This window comes from Rhamphochromis longiceps, linkage group LG7 (genome assembly GCF_057381845.1).
Source record: "Rhamphochromis longiceps isolate RC_006_pf linkage group LG7, R_longiceps_female_GT1.1, whole genome shotgun sequence".
Lineage (NCBI taxonomy): Eukaryota > Metazoa > Chordata > Actinopteri > Cichliformes > Cichlidae > Rhamphochromis > Rhamphochromis longiceps.
Window position 1 is genome coordinate 6,207,998 of NC_140563.1, and position 17,163 is coordinate 6,225,160.

At 40.4% G+C, this 17,163-nt stretch overlaps 1 protein-coding gene across 4 annotated transcripts in view; it reads right to left on the minus strand.

The window, feature by feature from the left end:
- Positions 1-2,799: 2,799 nt before the first annotated feature.
- ldlrad3 (low density lipoprotein receptor class A domain containing 3) overlaps positions 2,800-17,163 on the minus strand; it is a 99,555-nt gene continuing 85,191 nt past the window's right edge. For all 4 annotated transcript variants that reach the window (XM_085411818.1, XM_085411816.1, XM_085411817.1 and 1 more), the window contains 2 exons: positions 5,292-5,694; positions 2,800-4,739 (listed from right to left, as the gene is read on the minus strand). In XM_085411818.1, coding sequence (XP_085267944.1) covers positions 4,535-4,739; positions 5,292-5,694 — 608 coding nt within the window. In that variant the 3' untranslated portion in view covers positions 2,800-4,534. The remainder of the gene's footprint in view (positions 4,740-5,291; positions 5,695-17,163) is intronic.

The window sequence follows — 17,163 nt, forward strand, 5'->3', positions numbered from 1 at the left end:
GTGGCCCTGGGAGAATTGCATGAATCCAAGCAAAATGAACAGTAAACACTTACGTGACTAAATCCATATTTATATCCCTCCTTCATTTTCTGAAATAATGTTATTAGAAATTAAATAAAACATAAAATATAGAGTAACCTCATCAGTCTCATCTAGTGCTAGCTGAAAGAATGAACGTCTTTATTACAAGTGGGATATAAGCCAGATTTTATCACACTTGCACTGTTTCCAATAGCTGAGAGCTATGGTAATGCTAAATGAAAGACCCTCAAGAGAGTAAAACTACTTTCTGGCTCATCTCCTTGGAATGCTGCCATGGTATCTGTTAACAATGCTTCTCATCTACATGAACATTAACATCGCCTTTCTCCTTACTACCATCATAACAGCCAACCCAGTTTCTAAACATAGTCCTCTTCCTGTCATTCTTTGCATCGTCTTCACTGTTCTTACTCCACTGACCTAATATATTTACAGGGATGGCCTCCACTGATCCAGCCACACACTATTCAGCAGCCTATGCAGAAAGTCCAGATTTCCTCTTATTCACCGGACAGAAAAAGAGAAGTGTGCAGGGTTTTAATTAAAGGTCTGTGTAGTTAAGGGCTTGGGCTAAGCAAACATGGGCCTCCAGCATCACAGTTTAAGATGAGGTAAAGGAGTGCGGGGTGATCAGAGTATAAGCGGCTTGCAATGAAAGGGGGAGGAGGAGGCAGAGGAGAGAAAATGAGAAAGGGCAGAAAGATAAAAACTGAGAAGAGTGGAACAAAGAACAATTAGGAATCAGGGAGCAGGTAGAACGATGGAAAGGACAGGAGAGGGCCGAGTGCTGTCAAAGATGGTATCACGCTATCTGTAAAGCGGATATTAGGGTGGGAGGGGCCAGATGAAACGGGGGGCTTTGAGGGATGTTGCAATAAAAATTGAGGTGGCTAGGGAGATAATATTTGTTTTGTACCCATTAAATTATGTGTAACACATTTGGATACTTGCCATGAACACAAATCATCTGACGGTATAAGTTTGAATTTTGTTTTTATCAAGCAATACATAAATAGCTGTACGCACACACGAACACAGCCACACAAAACAATATTTGATACGTATGCTAATTTGGCAGAACAGAAATCAGCTTCTGCACAGGCTTGAGGTTTTTTCATGATGGTGAAATGCTTCCATCTGTTGGTAGAACTGCGACATTGCATGACTCCGCGCAGCTGCCACTGAGGCATTCGAGAAAGTAGTAAAGGAAATCAATACTTGTGGGCAGAAGAGCACTGACTCATGCTAACTACTCACCAACCATCTCTGACAGACAGAGGTTGTTTGAAAAGGTTAAAGAGATACAGCAGCAGAAACAAGCTTTTGGGTGGGCCATTTACTGTTACGGTTTGCAAATTATTTTAAACTGTTGCAGGCTTTGTTGCCTCAGTGCTTGGTATTTATCATGTGATTTTGTTGTTCACTGGTTGCTAAGGGGAACGGCCTTACTTTGAGACTGCCCCCCAAAATACACGGTGAGTGGCCTGAATATATCAAACCTAAGAGAATCCATAAGTAGATAAATCAGCAATAAAAGAATTAACATTGTATCATTGTTGAAATTGACTGTCAGTAAAATTCCGACATTTTAAATAATAAAAGCATTTTAGTTACCAATCCTCTTCACCTGACTATTTGTAAAAACACGTCATCAAAAACGCTGATTTGATTAAAAAAAAGATAATGGTTCTTGTTATTAAAAAATATATCATTAATATATTTCATTATTGCATCCCTTTGCTATGTTAGTTGCCCATTTTAATAGAAAAAATAAGAGAAAGCTGAAGTTTCGAAAGCTGTTTGCGTCTGTGAGCAGTTATATTTTATTAGATCAATTAAAAAAAAATTAAAACAAAATACTGGCAGCTGTCAGCGCTACCCCTCAGCCTCCTAGTCAACACACCTGTGGTGCAAATTTCAAAATCCCACGTTATTCACAAACCCGCCCAGTGCGGTGACCACAATACCCCATCAGCCTTGTACATTTGAGAGTTAGCAATCCTTATTAATCATAATAAGTTAACAGTTGAATGTAATATGTAAGATTACTGTCCCAACTGATTTACAAAAAAGTGGTCCAGATTACCTGAGGTCACCTCACTGAAGTGCTGCACAATTTCATGTACTTTATTCTGGACAGAGAACGTGGAACATGGAGCTTCCAGGGAAAGTTTATGATTTCAGGATGAGATGATATTTTTTTTAATTTTTATGTGTGTGCGACACAGAAATTGAAAAAAAAAAAAGTTTGAATCCTGGATGAGGAAGTTGAATTTTGGACGAGGGTGTCTAGTGATAATGGCCAAAACATCCGATGAATCCAAGGTCCACTACTGACGTCCCAAATCTTAATATGATAACCTAGATCAGATCTCTAATCCCCCCAAAAATGGCAGATTAGCTTGGGTAAAAGACTGAAAGTTGAGGCACACAACGATGTGTGCTGCTGGTAAAGTTTGTGGGCTGCCTTTCCTCATAACAGCCATCCCTCAAGATTCTCACCATTTAACGCAATGCATTATCAGGGACTACAACATCTAGTCCTTTTACTGAATTACTACATCTAGCTCATTATTGTGCTATTGTACTGTTACACTGTGGTATGTTGCTTTTACACTCTATCATCCAGATGATAATAACATTATTATCAACACCTGTATTTAAAAAAAATATTTAATGTCATAATGACTATTGTGACTCATGACAAATAAATATATAAGAATTGCATACAAAAAAGCCATACACGTAATATCTGAGTCAGAAATATTTATATTATTTCCAATGTACAGAATACAAAGGGTAAAAAGATCATCATGGACCACTTCACAAATATGTATGAGAACAAATGAGAAATAAAAAGAGAAACTGAGATATAAACTGAATCGTCTAACTGGTACAATCTGTCCTGAGAACCATTTTCCAGTTTTACAGCAATAACATGAATTCTGCTTTACCCAATAAACCTTTGCATGTTCTGATATAATAAAGTTACAGGCATAATAAATGTTCCTTTGGAGGGAAATAGGTTTATATAATGACTATCTTTGGTTTGATTGTTTTTTATTTTTGTACCTGCATCATCACCTCTAGGCGAGAACTAAAAACTTAATTTCACTGTTACACATTCATCTCCCACTTTTAAACTCCAAGTAGCCTTCTACTTAAAATAGATAACTTTCTCTATTTTTTACACATACATATGTATGCATGTGTGTGTGTGTGTGTGTGTGTGTGTGTGTGTGTGTGTGTGTGTGTGTGTGTGTGTGTGTGTGTGTGTGTGTGTGTGTGTGTGTGTACACAGTGTTGAACAAACCATTTGAAATGAATAAAAGAGCATTCGGATATGAATTTTGTGATTCTAATACTACTGAGGATGAATTTTCTGAATCACAAAGTTATATAAATACATTACATTTTGGAAGACAGCGTGTTCTTAAAAGGTTGTCTGACAGCTTATTGTTGAATACCACAAACAAAGAAGGCACTAGCATAAAATAAGGCCTCAACACAATTCTTTGTATTTTCTATTTCTTTGTGTTTACATAAAATACTTACAGGCCTTCAGATAGAAATGCATTACCAGCAGGGTGGTTCTTTTGCTTAGAGGAATTATTTATGAAACTTAATACTTACATAACTTCTGCTCTTCTAACTATATAACTTATATAATCTATATAATTTCTAACTCTGGTCCTCTTCACATTTTCAGCTGGAATTTAACCAAATGACAAGAAACAGTGAACAAACAAATACTGAAAGGAAAGAAACAACCTCCACTCATCTTTAACAAATATCAATAAAATCCTATTAAAGAATCTGCAACTGTTAATATTTATCACTAGCCATATTATTAGTTCATGTTTCACATCAGCACTTCAATCAGATAAAAACTCTCTCTCACTGAGACGCTCCCGTTTGCCACAGCTACATGGGATTCTGTTAAGTCTGAAATCTTCTCAGCAGGATAGATTTGATCTATTATTAGAGTATTTTGCAGTTGAATCGAAAATAAAAGTCAGACATTGTAGACACGAAATCTAAAATTGAGAGGGGAGTGTCGCAAAGTGCTGCACGACTCTGACTTCGCTCTCCAAGTGCTGCAGAAAAGTAACGCACAAAGACAAATATCACCACTGACACACAACATTACATGTTAATGAATATGTTGATGAAATAGCTCCTACTTCTTTAGAGATACAGTTTGTGGTCACTGGTAGGTAATATACACAGTAATTCTTCAGGGGGAGAATTCAACCAAACTAGTACAGCTGTGATCCCAGCAGGGGGCGCCAACACACAAGCTCAGTCCACCAGGGAGAGATGTTCTTCAGTGATATGTCAGCAACAAGCTGAGGTCACTGTTCAGCCTGTCAGTCCTTGTTGAATCACCTCAAGCAGGTCTTTGCTGTGGACTGTCCTGGCATCATGCTGCCCTGCAGCCTGGTCCTTGAGTCCTGCAGTCTTTAAGGTCTATCAGTCTCCACTAAAGCAGCTACAGCTGGGCCGACTCCTCTCCGGAGCAATCGCTCGGCCGCTCGCCTGTGGCCACAGTTCTGGGTGTTGAGGGGGTGCAGGGATGAGCCGCGGGGTGGCTCACGGGGTCCTGTGGGGCCTCATATTGAGGAAGCTCGCCTTCTGAAGCAAGCTCTCCATCTTGGAGGTAAGGGGGCGGAGGGAGGTCAAACCAAGGAGGTCGACTAAAGACAGAAGAAATATTACACTGGGTTGTACAATCGTTTCTGTGCCAGCGATCAAGAGCAAGGAAAAAGAACAAAACAGGATGTATTCTCCCATCTGAGAATATAATGGAGTTAAGTAAGAACTATTTTGAACTGAAGTTTCACCTTTTCTCATTTAGTTTCCATTAATATGAATAATTATGCAATTGTTTAGTTTTTTCCCACTGTTAAAAGAAAGCAAACTTCCTTCTTTTTATCAGGATCTCATTACTATTATTTTGCCATTTTAGCAAATGTTCTCTTTTTTGGAGCTAATATCTGAACAGGAACATTTGTGTTTAATAATAAATGAGTATACAACAGTTACACGATTGTTCATTGCAAATAACATAAAAGCACCCGTGGGAAGCATGCTGACAGATTTCTGATTGGAAGTAGATCATAGTTTGATAGAACAGCACATTTGAGCACTGTTATTTCTTTTCATTTTTCTTTTTGGATCAGTCTTAGGTTACAGTGTGAAAATGTAGAAATATGTATACAGACACTAGAACTATTTGTTCATCTCACCTGACATCTAGAACAGCTTGTGAGTATGATGGAGGGGAATCCATGGAAGGTGCTGAGGGATACAGGGTCCCAGACAGTAGCTGCAGAGCTCGAGGTGTTGAGCTGTATTGACCGGTTGTGGTAGGTGAGCCAGGGGAGAGTGCCGGACCTCCAGTGTGTAAGTGTCCTCGGTCCAAGATGACCAGACGGGACAGCAGCAGGGGCTGGTGATGGTGGTGGGTATGTGAACTTCCTCGTACGCCTCTGGGCAGCAGGACGCTGCGTTTTCTCTGGTGATGGAGAACCAAAGCCAGCAAGGCTACCACAAGGACAAAGATGACGGTGCTGCCGATGACGGCGTAGGTGATGCTAGGGTAGTAACGCAGGCGATAGTCCAGTGTCACAAAGTCCTGGCCAGGAGCTTCTGTGCAAGAGAGGAAGGAAATGAAGAGCAAACTAAGGATGCATAATGTAGGTGGATGAGAAAAAAAAGGATTAGTGGTGCTGAGGGACTCAGAGGGGAATGGAGGAAGGAAGGATGTAGAGGAGGAGGAAGAGGGGAATTTAATTTAAGGAAGATGAGTTGTGGTGTTGGAGAGCCAAGGGAATGGAGAAGGGAGTAAAGGAGGCAGGCATGAATATCAAGCAGTAAATTGTTTTTAGGTTCATTTGGAAATGTATTCTATGTGATTCAACAGCGGCAGCCTCTCCTGGAGATGAGAGTGCTAAGCAATACGCATAAAGCAGTCAAACTCACCCGAAGAGCTCCAAGAGACAAAGAGAACAAATCAACCATGGTGCACCAGTGCAGAGGCTACTTCTAAAGCCTGGTTCATAAACAGGGACTCTTTAGTATGACAGAAAAAGAAAGGAGAGGGAAGCTAAATAATTCATAGTGAGGGCAAAACAGCTTATAGCATTTTTAGAAAAATGCAACTTGAAGATGAGAGCAGGCAGCGAAACACCAGGGGCCGTCACACTTTGCCATGTTTGTCCCAGGGAGATGCAGAGTTTGCAAACTACTCAAGAGTCCAGTGAACCTAATGTTCACAATGAGAGCTGGAGCCAAACACACAAGCGCAGAGCAGCCTACCTGCTGCATGAAATGAGGAAAAGGATGACAGTAATGCTACAGGGCACTGCAGCTTATTATTTTAGATAGGATGAGGAAGGGCCGCTTAAATATTTCCGCTGACTGATATTACAGTGTGAGAATTTCAATCAGGCGTCGGGATGGGGCTCATGTAAATGGTGTTTCAGCTTACCAGCTGACTGTACTGTTCTATTAAGGAGAGGCAGCAAGAGAGTGGAAAGAAATCTATTTATTACAGAGCTGCAGAAAGGATGTGCTGAGGAAAAATGACTATATCTAAGTATTTTACAGTTGCTATTTCACTTCAAATTACACTAATGCTAACTAAGGCTGTGAATATCAAACCTCAAAGTTCAAAATACTTTCCTCGTTCTCTGCTCAAGGTTTCCATTTGCTACTTAAAAGGCCATGTGCATTAAAGCCTAGGAAACTAACTTCTTCGTCCACAAGCCATCATGCAGACAGTTGAGGCTATTGCCCAGATAGCTTGCCAGGAAATGACCATTACAAGACATCTTAAGGTCAAATCAATAGTCTGAAAGTGCTTCTAACTGTAAGGATTAGATCCCCAGAAAGTGCAAGGTAAGGCAAGCCTTTTTGGAGCTTTTTGAAGTATTCTATGCTTATACAGACTTACAGGCTCTTGAGGGATATTGTGTTTAGTACAGAGTAGAGATCTTCTCCGCATTTATGAGGTAGAGGTACCGAGACCCAGAGAACAGAACCACAAAAAGCTCAAAGTCAACTAACGTGAGTCTTTCATAGTGATTATTATACCAGCTAAGATGCTTATGAAATGGAAGTCCACTTTCTGATTTCATCTGCATCAATTTACACACTACTAATATGCAAGGAAACAGGAACATATGTAAACCATCGGACTAACAAATGAAAGCTTTCCAGTTCAGTCCCAGGAGGATCTGCCACATCAAATATGTGGCGCTCCCTGCTGTGGTAACCTCTGGTGAATAAGTGAGCAGCTGAAAGTAAGGACGGAAATTCAAATCATGCTATGATTCCAATGTGTACACAAAGGGAAAGTTCTACATTTTTGGAGAGGGGACAGCTTGAAGCAGCAAAAAATTAGAGCCTGACAGATATTTAAGGAACCTGAAGGACATTTTTCAGGATTTTTAAGGCTGATATTGATACTGCACAGTTTAAAACCTTCACATTCAGGAACACTGGATGATATTTGTTAACTGATAAAATATAATATACATTTGGAGTTTGTATTTGTTTGTTTAATCATTTACACGCATATTGGCCGATATTAACTATCTGTATCTGCTTTTATAATGCTGAAAAATGAAATTTTATTTAATTTAAAAAGTAAGGAAAAATGTGAAAGTTCTGATGTTCCAGTCTCTGCAAACAATTTTACAACAATTTTCTTGTATGTTTTAATATAGGATCCAAAACAGGAGACATTTTTTAACTTCTATACTAGATTTGAATGTAAACTAAGCCTACTATTGAATTGTGTTTTTATATTTACTCTTTACTCTTAGACTGCTGAACACAGCCAAAGCTGCAGCTGTAAGAATAAAAACTAAAAATGCCTTTTAAGCATTAATTTAATAAAATACTAAATTATGATCCATCACAGTCCTTATCTTAAAGACAGAGCTGTCACACTGATAAATCTGTTAACTTATACAGTTTTCTTCCCCAAAAAAAGCTTTGACTAGGCTGGACTTTATCAAAGTAGCAGCTCTGTTCCAGTTCCAGTAATTGTGATTGGTCAAATGGTGCCAGCACCACCCCTTTCATGTGAACACTCAGAAGAAACCCTTATGAAATTAGGCTTCATAATAACTTAATAATAATACAGTTTTGTGTAGCTGCTTATCCTGATTCCTAATGTTAAGGTCAGTAAACCCAGATAATGGAAGGAAACCCAGAGTGTAATGAAATCACCTCATAGCACAAAGCGCTAGCTGCCTCAGCACATGGACACAATAAGTTTTGACTGATTGAAAGCAAGTACAAATCATCACTGTGCAACACACAATAAAGCATAACACTATGAGAAACATTTTTTACAACCAAATTTTATTCTGATTTAACTGCTACGTAACATTAAGATATATTTATGCCTCTAATCAGAAGAATTGTTTGTTTTGACAAACCAGCAACCTTCTGTCGAGACAGAAAATGGTTTTCAGCTTCCATTCTCTCTCTTCCAGACACCAAGCTGCAGGTTTCCTCTGCCTACCTGACCTTGAAGGCCCAGGGGAACCTCTGCAGTGTGTGCGTGTTTGTAAGTGTGCTCACACATACTGCTGAATTCCCATCAACCAGCCTGGCATACAGCCTATTTGTGAACCAGCGTGTATAGTCAGGGGCCCCATGCCTTAATTAAATCTAATCTAATTCAGATGCTCCACCTGCCTGCTACCCAACCAGACACCAGCAACTAAAACAAGCCCCCTCGACCCCTCCCTTGTGATTTTTAAATTGGCCAGTCCTTCACGCTACCAATTAATTATGAACTGGACTCAGTAGAGAAAGGCAAAAACAAAGGAGAATCATTTCCATAATTACCTATTTAAATAAAAAAAAAAAAGGCGCAAATAAAGAGATCCCACCACTGCCAAACTATGCTGCCTATCGGGTTTCAGTGCAGCCTTCTGGGAGCAGAAAGAAACATACACAAAAGAAACTCATATTGCTGTAACATTAACAATGGGAGCCTATTTGGTGCATTAGCGGCAGAGGTCTGAAAGGCTGTTCAAATCACACAGGAGATAAAAAGACAGGGAGAAAAGAGGGTGAAGCAGAGACCCTCTCTGTCAGGGGGAGAGAGAGGGGGATGGATCCTGTGTGGCAGCCCCCCCACCTCCCACCCCATACTGTGTGCGTGATTGAGCCCTGCTGCCTATTCTGTATGGTTTAGTTGAAGTTATGGTACAAAGAATGGTGTCATCATCACATGCAGAGATAGGTGAGCAGGTCTCATCATCAAAATGGAATTTTTGATAAGCTCTGTAATGATGCTGGAGCAACACGATACAGCACTTCAATAAATATCTATAGTCAGTGCAACACGGTGGATCTGAAACCAAATTATTTGTAAAAATATTCTAATAAATGATATAAAATGAGACACAAGGTCATTATTTACATGAATAAAAACATCTTGTCTGGGCTGGGCCTGTGGACTCTGCTGTGTGTTAACTTGCTGCCAGACTGAAGAGAGAGCGAGAAGGCACAGCTGGTATCTGTGCATCAATACTCCATTTACTCCATTTATTTTTGATGACAGTGACTCTGAGTCCCAGTCAAACTCCCATTCTTTACAGACACACAGTCACAGCACACGGGATATAATTATTTGCTTTGATCTGTAAAGCTTGCTATTATCTGCCCGTAAACCTAATTTCTGTGAGGAACAAGTTCACACATCTAGTGCAAAATCTAGTGCAGTCGTTTATTATATAGGATACTGCAAAGACTTTCGGCACCATAGACATTCAGATTTGTAAACATCCAGTGGCACAAGGTAGAAAACTACCTTATTTGTCTGTGTCTATATGTCATGTTGGGTCTTACACTCCACCTTTCTGGGAACTCCCAGGCCCTCCAAAGGCCTATCTCCCCTCACCACACTCCCTGCCGGTAACTGATGCCCTCAGGGGTTGGTGCGTTGGTGGTTCTTGGTGTCCGGGCTGGGCGCTCAGGTATGTACCAGCTCACTCCCGGTGACTACTTGGCGGTGCCTGGTGCCTGTTGCTCAGGCCTCATCCGGGGCAAAGGGGGCCCTCGGCCCTCCAGCCTCTGGGCCTGCGGCTCGGTTCACTCTGGCAGAGCTGGCTGCCTGCTTCATGCCCTGGGGGACAAGGCTCTCTACATCCTCTAGCAGACCATTACATGGGGAAACCTTTTGAATACAAGCATGCTGATCCACACAGGTGTGCACACGGGTGTTAATTTTTCATAGACATAAACTACACCTCTATTGGCTGCTATTTCCAAGCACATTGTGCGCTGTCGGTCCTGCTTGCTACACAACAACATTCAATATTTAGTATTTACTGCTGTTTACACTTAGCTAGATTAACGTGATGGTGTTGTGTTTAGTATGTTGCTCTGTTTTTTTTTTTGCTTGTTGTCTCTTCTTTTTCTCTCAACAGGTGACCCAGGAGATTTTATTTTCTCTTCTTTCTCTTTTTAAGTGCCCTTTCTCACGGTCCCTCTTCCCTTCTGTTTTTCTTTTCCTTCATTTTTCTTTCTCCCTTTCCTATCCCCCAGTCATGTCTGTCCCGTCTGTAACAACTGAAAATAAAATAAAATAAATAATAACAACAAAGGTCGATCAAATGGACCAATACGGCAAGGCCGTGATGATCCATTTGGCAAAGTAAATCCATTGGGTATCCTTGTTGGTCTTCAGACAACAATTCTGACGGCTAAAGAACCAAATGGGACAGGCAAAAAAAAAAAAAAAAGGTAGAAAACTACCAGGAACTCCTGGGAACTGATGTAAAGTTCACATTTCTGGCAGTTTGAGGTAGCTTAACCGTGCCGAATGAATTCTTCAACATGACTAAAACTACAGTCGTATAGCCCTGCAATCCCATCACTGCATCACTCTTTGATTACTAAAAGACACACAATCAACAGAGATAGTAAACCTGCATAACTACAAGACCACTGAAAACCCTGTGAAAGTGAACCAGGAGGACTGCTACCGTTTTAAAGACACAGGTTGGTTTCACCAAACACTGATACTACAATTTCTGCAACTTGTTAATTGATGAATAAAACATGTCATCATAGTAGCAATCGCAACACATTTCTTTCTTTACTCGTCGTGAATGTCCTATTAACCTTCTCCAATAGCTTTGTCAAGGAACTCTAGCAGGACATTCCATTTGACCTAAATGTCATGATCAAAGCTCAACATCAAAGATCACTACAAGCTTTCCTGTCTTGTCAAACTAGACATGAAAGGCTTGAATACTTTCGTGCTGTTGAGCAACAGCAAAGCCGCTTGGCCACGTTTGACTTCATGATTCCAAAGTGAAAGGATTTCTCATCTTATTTAATTGACAACCATTACAAAAACTACACTTTTAAAATCCTGCTTTTTCACAATTTACAAAGTTGGAGCTTATGAGTGATTCCCAACCAGGAGTACTAACCCACAAAGTAATTCTATAGCTGTCAATGGTTTTAACAAAATAATTGGCTACAATGAAATAATATTACAAAAAAACAACAACACCATACTGAGTGGATAATTGGTTAGGATAAAAATGGTAAAAGTAATAAGTGCATTGTAGTATATTTACTCAGAATAATCCCCTTCATATGGCAGCATGTTGAAAGGGGCTGCACTTTTGTTCTGCATTAATACCCTCTCTCTGCAGTGCTCCCAGCGCCACTGGCACCTCTTACACTGCGTTTATAAACTCGTAAAGCTTCCATATGTGGAGGCTTGGGGAGAGGGGCGAGGTGTAGCCTTTCAAAGCCCCTCTAATCACATCAGAGTGCCTTCTCCCCACATCTCTCCACCTCACACTCCCCTCTCGCCTACACTCATCTACCTCTAGTGCCTTTTGTTTTCCCATCTTTTTCTTCTTGTCTATTGTCTGCCTCCCCCTGCATGGTGCTCCCTCCTCTCCTCGTCTCTTTACTTGGTGTTTTCTTGCTGGTCATGCTGGTAATTTACTGTCATGGATATTTAATGTACTTTGCCATTCTGATACACCAAGCTTGAGAATAAATTAAGCAAAATTGTTATAAATAGCTAAAGGGATCATTTAAAAAAAAAAGAAAAACAAACAAACAAACCCCCTCATACACCTCCCATCCTTATCTCACTTTTTCTCTCCAAATTTTTACTACTTACTTTTCAGCAGTTCATTATATCCCACCTCTATTGATCTTATTACCTCTGCATGAGAGAGAAGATTTAAAGGAGCGCACAGAGGTCACAGGCGGTTGTTAAAAGAGGACACAGAAAGAAACATGTCCAAAAGGGAGAGGGAAGAGAGAGTATCTTTTGAAGCTTTATGCACACAGCTTTGCCAAACTGAACTCCACCTAAAATCTATTAAATGAGATACGAGTCATACAGACCCCCTGCTGTATGCCTTCAGTACCAGGAACACACTCCTTTTGTCTGCATCTCTTTGTGTCATCCTTTCTAAACCTTGCTAACAGTTTTTATTTTTTGACATCTTCCCTTTTTCCTATTTTTGTGTGAATTAGAAAGGACTAAAACAAGAATGGGAGCTGTCAGGAATTCAGCCTTGATCAAGCGAGGTCCTACTAGGTAAAAATAGCTAAATGATAGGCTTGCACTCAAACTGTGCAATTCTTAACTGGTACCTTTTATTTAAAACAACAATTTGGCCGATAGCTCATACTATTTTTTTTCCCCGATTTCATTTTTGTTCTTGACATTTTCCTACTCTGTATCATAAAAAAAAGACATCTTGAGTCTGAAAATTACAGTTTGACAGAATTTCAGGTCGTCGAACCTTATTCCATAATTTACTGAAACGTGCAAAAGTAAATGGAAATATAGTATACAAGACAAAAACTAAGTTGTACAAATCTATAAAGCTTAAGAACCTTAATTTGTCAGCACAACCTAAACTTTCTAATGTAAGCTTTCTTGTAATTTCTTTAAGCAGGCTTCAGGAATAGTTCTCCAGGCTTCTCAAAGGACATTCAAAGCTCTTCTTTGGATGTCTGCTGCTTTTTGTTCTGCTGTCTGTTGAGCCACACTGCTTCAGTAATGTTGAGGTCCAGACTCTGGGGAGGCCAATCCATGACTGATAGTGTTTTTCTATCCAGGTATGCTTTGACTGCACTGGCAGTGTGTTTGGGATCGTTGTCATTAAGAAAGATTAAGACATTGCCAATCAGACAATTTACAAATGGTATTACATCAAATTATTGGATTAAAATCTGATGGTGCTTTTCTGTGTTGATAATTCAACAAGATCCCCAAATCATGACAGAGCCTCTACCGTGTTTTACAGATGGCTGAAGACACACACTGTTGTACCTCACTCCTGATTTTCATCGTACATACTGACAGTCGCTCTTTAAAAAAGAAGGATGACCTGGACAAGAACTATCCAAAGAACAACTCAAGTTCAAAACCACAAAAATGAAAAAACATCTGGTTCCTTGAAAGGAGAATACAAAGAAATTAGGTGTAGCTGAAGACTGTAGCTGATGAAACGCTGAAGATAAAGCAGTTTAGAAATAAAAAAATATAGCAACAACATGATGAATTTAGCAGAAAACATTAAGCACTCAGAAAGTTGATGTTTTCTGATAATATATCAGTACTATACAGTAAGATTTTGTTACCTACCAATCAGACAGTACCAAACGATGTGTGTACACTCATATTTTGGTCAATAGTCATTGGAAAGCACTTTCTACTAAGATTCACATGATAATGTAGGACAGCCTGTAGGCAATCAGAGATTAAGCTTCGACATCAACATATGCCTTAACTGAAATTAAAAACAAAAATTCACTGAGGAACTGCCTCAAAGCACATGAGACAGAATACTGGTGAAAATATAGTACATGTCCACAAACACAGAAAACTGTATGCAGCTACTGAAGCAAAGTGAGGGCCGATGTTAGTGCACAATAGGCTATTGAGAGTGCAGTGATTAAAACAAGCTCTAAAGCACTCTTTTGTCTGTCTTTAATCAAACTACTCTGCAGATCAACGGCTGACATGCCCCTGGGTTGCTGAGATACAAGCATTTTTTTTTTTTTTTTAATGGAGCCCATTCCTTTGGCTACTTGCCAATGAATATGCTAACTAGCCACTGTCAGAATACACTTATCCGAAGATGAACGAGTAAAAGAAAAAGAAAAAAAAAGAAAAAAAAATCGGCCTAATAAAAGACTCCACATATCTTAATTGCCACACTTAAAACGCCTCTGAATAAAGGGAATGAAGATATTTCCTCCCTCTGGCTCATTCCTGAGGGATAAGATAGGGGCTGCACAGATGTTCTGTACTTTCCCCATGCACAGAAGACTCATTTCGCATTCACAAAGTCTCAAATTTAAAAAGCGCTCAAAGTAGGGTGGGGTGGAGGCTGTGTGTGCGTGGGGGGATGGGTAATCATCCTCCACTTTCTGCATTCCAGGTTTGCTTCAACCCCCGGAGTGCGCCTGCCTTCAAATGCTAGAGCTGATATAGGAAAGTCGCCGCTGTAGCCTCTATTAGATATAGTAACTTTGTCTGATGCTGATTATGGGTACGAGGTTTCTGGCTGATTTGGAATTTCTCCTGCCACCGTTGCAAAAGCGGAGTGATAAAATAAGGTGTGCAATGGATGAAATGCCTACCATCATGTATTAGCACACTGGCGAGCAAAGGGAACAAGAGTGCACAACAACGGAGAAGAGAACCACTAGGTGTCAGGCTGTTCACATGTTTACACATGCACGGTGCAACGTTTAGTATTAGGCGGGCATCCAGGGTAAGGAGAGGGCGTGCATTGGGTTTGCAGAGTGTGACGAGGAAGCCATGCCATCTGGCTTCAAACACACCCACAAACAGATACACACGCGTGGCATTAAGACCCGGTCCATTGAATACAGCGTGAACATTAGTCAGGAACGTACATTCGTGAGCAGAACTTGCTGAAAGTTTAGCAGAAATAAAGTTCAAACATTTTCACGCGCACACCCACGTATTCACAGACAGACTGCTCTCAGATCCTCATACGAGTGAAAACAGCAGTACAAACAAAATTCCATAAATCCTTTCATCCTTGTCCAGAGCGTGTTAACTAAACCCACGCCACATGGTGATTAAAAAAAAAAAAAAAAAAAAGTGGGGTGTGCGGGGAAGATACTACAAACCACTACTTCTTTGGTTCATTAATGCCTTTATTCTCTGTAGACGAGACTATCAGCAGAACGGAGTCTAGAGGGTGAAAAAAGCCCAAACTCTTAAAGTGATGGTTACAGTTTCAATGAGCACAGCTACAAAAAAAAAAGGGGGGGGGGGGGGATTAGAAAAGTACTTTCACTGTCTTTTGGAACATGTTTACACCTGCAGATAAACTGAAATCTGCATGTAGAATACAACACAATTGCCACACTTGGATTTAATACTAGCAATCTATCCTTCTCGTTGGCATTCTGCCTGCATTGTGATTTAGCTGATTTTTTTCCTTTAATTTTTCATGTACACTATGTAAAGAAGGAGAGTAGGTGTGAGGGTGGGAGGCTTATCCGTTGTCAACAAAAACACGCAGCAGAGGTAGCAACACTAGATTCTTTTTATTTACGGGAGAATGAGTATGTGCCAGTTGTTGACTTTGGAGATGAGAGCTTTAGCAGCAGAGCAGACATTTGTAGTGGTTTTATTTCGATCTCTTCACACCATCTAATGCAATCCAATCATTCTGAAATCCAGATTAACTCCAGCAGGAGTCTGGCTGTTTCTCTCACATGCTGATAGTGTTAGTGTAGCAGATAGCGTGTTAGCACCTCACTAACACAATCCCCTTTATCTACTGCAGATAGGACACCCAGATACACATCAAAGTTTTGAGTTCCCCTCATAAATGGGACCCATGCCTCACATCTATCCCAGCTCATGTTTTCGGCACTGCACTCGAGACGTATGGTGTTTGCTTGTGTGTTGTGTCTTACAGATGAGACGCGTCCACTCAGGCAGCACTGATAAATGGCTTTTGGTACAGGCAAAGAAACTGTGAAACACTAAGGGATATTTCATCTGGAAGATACTTAAGAAACATGTGATGCCTTTTACTCCTTCTTTGAGCAAAGTCTGTAAGATCCAATACTTTCAATGAGAGTACATTAGTAAGTGAATTTGAAGCAAATGAAACAGTGATTTCTGACCTACTCCCATTGCCAAAGCCTTCTGAACAACTGCCTACATGCAAATAATTTCAGGCTGGCAGTATTTTCAACCAAAGAACAACAGCTCGATTTATTTCAGTCTGCTCTAAACACGCGTAACTTGTGCAGATCAAAATACAGCACAAGTGGTTGCTTTTAAAATTGCACTAGAGTGTTTGAACCCTGGCACTTTCAAATTAATTTAAACCCCTGCTCTCTCAAAATATTAGGGTTATGCACCCAATACTTCAGCATCTGAGCCTCCTTACTGTTCTCTGTGCATTACTCTTTTATAAACTTTTGCTGCCAACAAACATCCTCCTGGTGGGATATAAAAAATTGATTGAAAGCTGCTCTGTAAGCCAAGCTAGGAAGCAAAGCATGTTAACTGCTCTGCAACAGTGCCGTTCCAGATCCCTTTGGCATCCTAAAATTAATATTCATGCTCCATGTTGTCACCCCGTTCCTGTTGCTCGTCATGTAGTGTGTCTCCTCTCGTTAGCATGCGTAGAGAAAGCGTGAATTAAGGACAGGCTGTGTGTATGCATGTGTATAGGCCTGCCAGTCTTTCTTTCTCACCTCTTTTTGTTTTTGTGGAAGAGAGCAGTGAAAAATAACATCTATATTTGTGCTTGCATGTGTTTTTGTACGTCTATCCTATTTCTTTCCTTCCATCTGTCTGTATATTCTTTAGTCTGTACATGTGTGTGTTTGTGTGTATATGTATGAGTGGTGCTTTAGGGAAGGAAGGTTTTCATGCTTCATCGGGCCTCTATTTGCCTGTCCTGTAATAACTTGTTCGCTCCATTGCTTGCCACTATCAGACCCCCCACATGCCCCCCCCCCCCCCATAACACTCTGTCAGAGCTTACCGTGGGCGGCAAGAAGAGTGGAGGGGAGGTGGGTTAGAGTTAATGGATGGCTCCGGCA